At 47.1% G+C, this 8,997-nt stretch overlaps 1 protein-coding gene across 1 annotated transcript in view; it reads left to right on the top strand.

The window, feature by feature from the left end:
* The first annotated feature begins 4,879 nt into the window (after window positions 1–4,879).
* vcpip1 (valosin containing protein (p97)/p47 complex interacting protein 1) overlaps window positions 4,880–8,997 on the top strand; it is a 9,357-nt gene continuing 5,239 nt past the window's right edge. Inside the window, exon 1 of the mRNA XM_079243172.1 lies at window positions 4,880–7,596. Coding sequence (XP_079099298.1) covers window positions 4,950–7,596 — 2,647 coding nt within the window. The 5' untranslated portion in view covers window positions 4,880–4,949. The remainder of the gene's footprint in view (window positions 7,597–8,997) is intronic.

Here is an 8,997-nt window from a genome sequence, read left to right on the forward strand (position 1 = left end):
AACTTGAATAAGACACAAGGTCATGCATAGATTTAAAAAAAAGCCAAATAGCACAAATAATGCAGAACATGTAAATACTGCATGTACTGTCATATATGAATGTAAATAATCAGAATTCAAGTAGAAATTTATTTACAATGATATATAAAGAAAATCCATCCAGGAAAAAATCTAGAAAAAAGGAGAAAACAAACATAATAATAAATAATGATTAAATAGTAAATTTATTCATAACTATTATAATATAGTGGTTTAAAAAATATATCAAAATTAAAACATACATGATAGTAAATTGAATAAATTAAATTAAAGTCAGTTTGTTACAAATTTACTCCATCAGATATCATGAAAAGATGAGCAAAATAAAAATAGACCATAATAGCAAACACACAGAAATATAAAGTTGTTTGTGTAATAATAATAATAATCATGTCATATGTATTTATAGCAGTAATAATAATGGTCATGATGGTTCTATGTGTTTTCTCTTCCCTGGAAGGTGCTGGAAGGAGGATCGCAGTCATCTAAACGCTGCATCAGGATCGTGACGTTTCCACCTCTTCTGCTGGTAAAACCATGATACAGGAAGCCGACGGCAGCGAGGAGCTGAAAGTCTCGTCCTCGGCTGAGAGACCGAGATCTGGCTGGAAGATGCAGATCTGCTGTGGTTACTGACATCTGAGGGTTTTTGTTCAGGCTGCAGGCCTCCTGTCCCACCGTGGAGACCAGATTTATAACAGCTACAGAAGTACGTGGCTGAATGTTCAACTTTAGCTTTTAAAAGGATCAAAACCGACGTATCTTCTTCTTTTTTCTTAGCCTGAAAATCCCCCTTCTGAGGATGACCATAGCGGTCATTAACGGTTCCATCGGTCAGATCGCTCCGCAGAATCACTCTCAGAGACTCTCTTTCTTTTCGCTGGTACCAGTAAACCTGCTTTTTGTCACAGCGGCGGGTCGCAGCACATTTAAACTCAATTAATATTGCATCAGGCTTGGCAGTAAGCAACAGCTGGTCCTGGATCAGCTCTGCTGCCATGGCAACCAGCCCTGCAGAGACACAGATGGAGGTTAGTGTGTTCCAGGTGGAGCTTCTTGGCTCCTGATTGGCTGGAAACACTCACCTGAACACAGGCAGCACAGAGCAGCAGCTGGGAGGAGAAGCATGGTGTACAGTGCTGTTTCCTCTGGTGAACTGGGGAGAAGTGGCGCTCTGATGGAAGGACGAGCTGTGAGATCAGAGCAGGGCCGCCTGCTTTCTAACAGGTCCTCAGAGCTCCCATCAGCCCCTGCTGTGGACGGAAGAGGCTGCTGTGTGAGGAGAGACCAGCAGGTGTTCCTGTTCAGTTTTTATGTTTCTTCATGCAACAGTTTGCATGAACAGGCTGATAACGTATCAGCAAGCTGCATCTGAAGCCTCAGAAACATTCATAACACAGTTGCTCGTCGTTCTGACTCTTTTTTAACTACAATTTAGTTGGAATATTTAGTTTCATGGGACTTAAAATGTATGACAGTCCGAATGTAAAGTCTTTTAAAGCTCCTTACGGCTTTCTGAAAACTCGTAACCAACCAGAAATGTTTTGAACCATTTCACTTGTTTTAAGTAAAAAACAATCTAAAATATGTTTACGTGTCTACGCTGAACACTGATCATCATGTCTGAGAAAAAGCTTGAGAGAAATACTTGCAAAGAACCTGCTTTTTGAGAGCCACAATCAGAGGTGGGAATTCCTGGTCCAGAAAGTAGAAGTCCAGTCCGGCAGCTGCTCCGACCAGTCACCAAACCAGCTGAATTTAATGAGCAGAGTTTATTTGCCAGGTAAACAAGCCTTTTGGTGAAAACACCTGTTCTAAAAGTACAGGTCCAAAAACATGGCAGGACTTCTACTTTCAGGACCAGGAATTTCCACCTCTGGCCACAGTCCTGCAGGTTCTCCATGCCTTCCTGTTCCTACACACCTAACACAAGTTAACCTGTCACTGTGCAGAACTTCATCAGCTACTGGATCTGATTAATGTGAGCCAGGTGTGCCAGAAAAGGGATACATAGAAACCTGCAGGGCATCGTCCTTCGAGGACCGACTTGGTTGAGATGAACTGACTCAGAAGGTATTTCATGCATGTCTCCTTTCTCAAGCTGGATTTAAACATTATACTGCGGCACATATAAAGAAATATCGTTTTCTTACACATTTATTTTTATTGTCTTTCGGTTACCAGATGATATAAAGTTTCCATCAAATCACAGAGTTGTTTAATTTCTCCTGGAGCTTTAATCAACATAAGATGTGAAACAGTGCCACCGCGTGGCCAGTTGTGGGAAGTGCAAGGACAAACTGAATCAGAAAAAAATAAAGAAATTAGTTTGGTGGATTTTTTTCCCTCCTCTTTAATAACACCAACTGCTGTTGAGTTGTACGTGGTTGGAAAGCCGTAGTGTTTACCTTCACAGCAAGGTATACATTGTAATAATTGCACATTTGTGGAAGGAGAAACACACGTGAGTGGTGCTCCCACCCAAAAAAAATAAAAAGAGATTAAAATCCCTGGAACATTCTCCTATATCTACAGGATCTGGGATCAAAAGCAAATATTTTCCACTTTTGTGATGAATTTAGATAAAGGTGTGATTATATCCTCTCATTCAGGGTTGTGTGGTGGTTCATCCAAACCTGAACGGGATTTTTCTCCTTATGCTCATCATCTGGGCTTTGGAGACAATATTTGAATATATAAAAATATAAAAAATTAAACAAGATATTTTCTAAATAAAACGTCAACATAACCTTTTTGTTAGGTGCAAACGCGTCATTCCTTCAATAACCAACTTTTCCTCTGATACAAAGTACATTTTAAATGGATTAAATAAAGGATGTCTCATGAGATGGCAAACTGGACTGAAAGTTGAAATTAGAGATGGGCAAATGAAGCTTTGTGGAGCTTTTGAGATTCTTCCCAGTTGTTTCAAAAACAGATTTGAAGCTTCGAATCCTCAGACAAACCATAACAGTGACATCTAGTGGTCAGCTGCAGTTACAGCAGCCACAAACTTCCAAACAATTTCTACTTTAAATTTATTATGTTTCAAGCACAAAAGCCATAAATTCAATCTTAAACAGTCATCATCTTTTTTCCGAGAGTAATCAAACTTTTAAACATCAGTAAAATAATCAAACGTTGGCCTCTCACACATTTAAAAGCTCTAACATTTTATATTATTCAATTTATTCATTTTCTGCAACCATTTATTCCTCACAATGGTTGCAGGCAGACAATTGGTAAATTCCATCTGAAAAAAAAAACACCTACCTTTGTAGGTGATCAAGTCAAAATGTTCGCATGTTGGAAATGTTTTATCTGAATTCTCTACCATCATAGCTCCCTTCCCGTTGCAGGACTCTCACAACGAATAAAAAGGTACCGGTGATTTAAATCACTAATCTAACTTGTGGTCTTTCTCAAGGATATACAGTTGTGTTCATATTTATTCATCCCCTTTCATTAAAGAAGGAAAAAAAACAGCTGCCTGTAAAATAGGCTGAAATTGACTAAAGTAATAGATAAAGATTTTATGAAAATCATGACATTATTTTCTAATTCTGGTTCAATAAATTTTTTTTAAAAAAAAGCAAACAAATAAGATAATTTTATTACATATTACATCACTGATAAAGTAATATTTAGTTGAACAATGCTTTAATGTTTCCGCTCCAGTCAGGTGTTTTCTGTTCCTCTCAGTCAGACTTCTGCACCTGTTGACAGGGATTTTGTCCCACTGTTCAACAGAAAAGTGCTCTAATTTGTCCAGGACCAACTTCTTTGTTAGTTTATTCTCCAACTCAAGTTAAATGAAAAAACAGTGCGTTATATTACTAAATTATATTTTTGCAAATTTCTACTTACTGTTCCTTTTTCAAGTCTCCAGGTTTTTGAGTGACTGTTGTAAATTCTGCCTTTTCTTTAATGAAAGTGGATGAAGACATATGAGCACAACTGGATAAGACCTCCAGGGTCACATCATCACAGAAACTTAAGTGAAGCATCAACACGTTGATTTAAACCAGTCTGCTTCAACAAAACGAAACGTTCTCGAGTTTCAGTGGAAAATGTCTAAACCTCTTGCTGAAATAAAACGTTATTTTGAGTGGTGAAAATGGAGCAATGAAGGTTAAAAAAATTCACGCATTTATCAACAGAATTAAGCAACAGTTTCCTGAACTTTCCAAACTATCCAGTTAGAGCTGATTTCAGCCACAATTACTTTATTTAAATTATTAATATTAAATGCTAAACACGTTGCTAATGACCCAGCAGGCTAACGGCTAAGCTAACAACAAACTTGCGATTCGTGAGCCTAAATTAAGATATTTTACTGTTACTGTGAGGGTTGTAGCATCAACAAATAAAAACCAACCGAAAGCGACAAAAGCATAGTTTAATAAACGTTTGAAGTTGAATCTGTAAGCTTTAGTTTGTGCTTTCTATTCAGCCCAAAGTGCAGCAATCTGCTGAACTCACTTCCTCACACAACAAAACGGCTTCCTGGTGCGGTGCATGCTGGGAAATGTTGCGGGTGGTGTTTAATTCCGACTCTTCTTACTATCGTACTATCAATTATTGTTTTATTAATGACGCAGAATGTTTTTATTACATTTGAAATGGCTATAGTGAAAACATAAAGCGTGTCAAGCATGATTTAGTGTGAAAACTTTAAACAGTAGTTTTGATAAAGAACTGCAAATCCCACAACCTGACGTCATGACGTAGAGACGTTCGGAAACGGTCAGTTGCGAAAGGAAAAAACAGCCGCTTCCGTGTTGTTCTTGTGTTATTCTGGAAAATAACTATCCTCAGCGAAGCCAAAGCTCGCCTGACAGCATCTGGTCGGTGTTATTATCATGGTTTTATAAAGCTGGAAGACACTCCGAGCTTTTCTTTCTCCAGAAATGTCGCTGCTTCAGAGCTCCAAGAAGAAAGACAAGCGCATTTTGTGTGGTACCTGCCCAGACCCGAAATGTCAGGCGAGGCTCTTCTTCCCTGCTTTCGGCTCCATCAGCATCGAGTGCACGGAGTGTGGTCAACGCCACGAGCAGAAGTGCCTGCTAAACGTGGAGGAGGTGACCGATCCAGACGTGGTGCTTCACAATCTCCTCAGAAATGCCCTGCTTGGTGTCACAGGGGCCCCCAAGAAAGGCACGGAGCTGGTGAAGGTGATGGGGCTCTCCAACTACCACTGCAAGCTCCTGTCCCCGGTCCTCACCAGGTATGGCATGGACAAGCAAACCGGCAAGGCCAAGCTGCTGAGGGACATGAACCAAGGAGAGATGTTTGACTGCTCGCTGCTAGGGGACAGAGCCTTCCTGATAGAGCCGGACCATGTGTCCACCATGGGCTACGGGAAGGACCGCTCTGGCAGCCTCATATACCTCCACGATACTCTGGAGGAGGTGAAGAAGGCCAACGGCAGCAGGGAGTGTCTCATCCCGGTCCACGTGGACGGGGACGGCCACTGCCTGGTCCACGCCGTGTCCAGGGCGCTGGTGGGCCGAGAACTCTTCTGGCATGCCCTGAGAGAGAACCTCAAACAGAACTTCAAGCAGAACCTGGAGCGCTACAAAGACCTGTTTCAGGATTTTATCGATGCCGCGGAGTGGGAGGACATTATCAACGAGTGTGACCCGCTGTTCATCCCACCTGAGGGCGTCCCTCTCGGACTACGGAACATCCACATCTTTGGTTTAGCCAACGTCCTCCACCGGCCCATCATCCTGCTGGACTCCCTGAGCGGGATGAGGAGCTCTGGGGACTACTCGGCCACCTTCCTGCCCGGGCTGGTGGCTGAGGAGCGGTGCAGAGGTAAGGACGGGAAGCTCAACAAGCCTATCTGCATCGCCTGGAGCAGCTCCAGCAGGAACCACTACATTCCTCTGGTGGGAATCAAGAACACGGTGCTTCCCAAGCTGCCGGCCCACCTGCTGCCCAAAGCCTGGGGCGTCCCGCAGGAGCTCATCAAGAAGTATATCAAGCTGGAGTCGGACGGGAGCTGTGTGATCGGTGGTGACCGCAGCTTGCAGGACAAATATCTGATGAGACTGGTCAACGCCATGGAGGAGGTGTTCATGGAGAAGCACAGCATCCACCCCTCGCTGGTGGCTGACGTCCACCAGTACGTCTACAGACGGACCGGGGTGATTGGCGTCCAGCCCGAGGAGGTGACGGAAGCAGCAAAGAAATCAGTGATGGAGAACCGGCTGCATCGCTGCCTGATCTGCGGCGCCCTGTCTGAGCTCCACGTCCCAGCCGAGTGGCTGGTTCCTGGCGGGAAGCTCTACAACCTGGCCAAATCCACGCACGGCCAGCTCCGGCCGGACAAGAACTACAGCTTCCCCCTCAACAACGTGGTCTGCTCTTATGACCCCAAGAGAGACTTCCTGGTCCCGGACTACAAGCTGAGCTCCCTCAACACCTGCAACTGGTGTCACGGCACGTCGGTTCGCCACATCCGCGGCGACGGCTCAGTGGTGTACCTGGACGGGGACAGGACCAACACCCGGTCGCAGGGCGGGAAGTGCGGCTGCGGCTTTAAGCACCACTGGGAGGGGAAGGAGTACGACAACCTGCCCGAAGCCTTCCCCATCACCCTGGAGTGGGGCGGGCGCGTGGTGCGGGAGACGGTGTACTGGTTCCAGTACGAGACCGACCCGACGCTGAACAGCAACGTCTACGACGTGGCCATGAAGCTGGTGACCAAACATTTCCCCGGGGAGTTTGGCAGCGAGATCCTGGTGCAGAAGGTGGTCAACACCATCCTGCACCACACGGCGAAGAAAAACCCAGACGAGTACAACCCCGTTTCCATCGACGGCGCCCACGTCCAGCGTCTCACCGACGCCGCGGAGAGCCAGCCGGCCGCAGACCCGCAGCCGCCCACCAAGATCATTCTGACTGGTCAGAAGGCCAAGACGCTTCACAAGGAGGAGCTGACGATGAGCCGGGCGGAGCGCAGCCTCCAGCAGAGCATCAGCGAGCAGGCCTTCGTCACCCAGAAGAGAAGGACGGAGAAGCTGAAGCAGGAGCAGAAAGGTCCGGGCCGGGCCTCCTCCCCCAGCGGCTCTCCGGAAACCTCCTCCTCAGCTCCAGCCACGCCCACCAAGTCTTCCTCGCCGTCCTCGTCCAGTAAGGAAAAGAAGATCCGTGTGACCACCAGTGACGGCCGGCAGGCCATGCTGACCCTGCCAGCCCACACCACCTTCTCCGAGCTGCAGCGGAGCGTCGCCAACCAGTTCGGCGTGCCGCCCGCCCAGCAGTGCATCCGCTATGGCTTCCCGCCCAGGGAGCTGGTCCCACCGAAGGACGGCGAGGAGAACGAGCCGGTGGCGCTGCAGCACGGGGACAGGGTGACGGTGGAGATCATGAGGGGTCCGGAGGACAAGGGTCCTGCGGTCGCCATAAGCAGGGCGTCCAGCTCGCACTCCGGCCTGCACACAGTAAAGAACGACGACGGCGTGACGTCCGGCAGGACGAGCGGCCGGGAACTGCAGGACGGCATCGACTTGGAGATGTCCTCCCTCTGTCTCCTAGCAACGTTGATGGGTAAGCAAAGCGACGATAAAGTCTTTCACTGCTGCTGACTTTTTATTTATTTGTTTCACATGAAACAAATAAGTCTAGAAAGTCTAGAAAACTAGTCTAGGAAGTGTAGAAAACTGTCGTCACGCCGACGACAGTTTTCTAGACTTCCTGAACGACTTCCTCTCTGGATGTTTCTGCCTCCCGCTCCGTTCTCGGCCCAGATGATCCCGGTCCAGTTCTTGTCCCGTGTTACGGACCTTTTCTCTCTGCTTCCCGGCCGTAAGAATAGCTTTTGTCAGCCATGTTTCCATGGAAACCGTTTCTGACGAGACATCGGCCATCAGTAGAGGGATCAACTGAAGGTGAAGATGAACCTCTCAGGTCCCAGTTCGGGTCTTTGCTGGATTAATTCCGAGTTATTCAGGACTTCATGTTGCTGTTTGTCTGCTGGAGGTGAAAGGTAGTCGGAACGATTCCCGGGATCACAAAGGGAAATGTTCCGGTAGAAAGGGGGGGATTAAACCAACAGGAAAAGGGGAACCTGGGGGGTGGATGCAGAGAGGACTCCGGTCTGAAAGCAGGCGTCCAGCTTCATGTTTCAGTCGTGTTTGAAACATCTCGGTCGTTCCAGCTCCCTGAAGGCGACGCAGGCCGGTTCTTCTGGCTGATGCAGTCTTATTGTTGAGAAAACCGAGAGGCGCTGCTCTCTGATTGGTGCAGGTGTGCAGCTGACATGCCGCTGCTCACTGATTGGTGCAGGTGTGCAGCTGACATGCCGCTGCTCTCTGATTGGCTCCCCCAGCAGGCAGGTGAACAATGACCCGCAGGAATCGACCCAGCAGCCGATCCAACTCCCAGGTTTCTGATCAGCTGCCAGAAGCGCTGCCTGGGAGTGTGTTCTGCCAATGTGCTGACTCAGGCGTCCCTCCCCGTCCCACCTGCCAATAGGGTCAAAGGTCGCTGCTGCATTCAGATAAACAGATCTGGGAGCCAGCGTGCAGCGTGACAGAGCGGCCGTCGATGTTCAGGAAGGTTTTATCTGCCGGCCTGACACTGCACTTCCTGTCAGCTAATAACCAGTGTTCCTCTCAGCTGAGGAGAAAACGCCGCGGTGAGCTTCAGGCAGAGTTCAGGCCATCAGAGGGAACAGAAAGCAGATAAACTCACCGTACGCATGAGACTGGTGCTGCTGGACGCTTCTTATTCCTCCAGTTTGGTTCTCAGTGAAACGGCTCAGTAGAGATGTTCACTCTTTATGCTTCATTAGGTTTCTGTCACGGAAACCTGCATGTAGAGGCTGAAGCCTTTTCCTGCCAGTCAGCGTGGAGACGTGAAGTTTCCACGCAGACGTTAAATTTCCACACAGACGGGATGTTTCCACGCAGACATGATGCTTCCACGCAGACGCGATGCTTCCACGCA

Source organism: Telmatherina bonti, assembly GCF_933228915.1.
Source record: "Telmatherina bonti genome assembly, chromosome: 7".
Classification (NCBI taxonomy): domain Eukaryota; kingdom Metazoa; phylum Chordata; class Actinopteri; order Atheriniformes; family Telmatherinidae; genus Telmatherina; species Telmatherina bonti.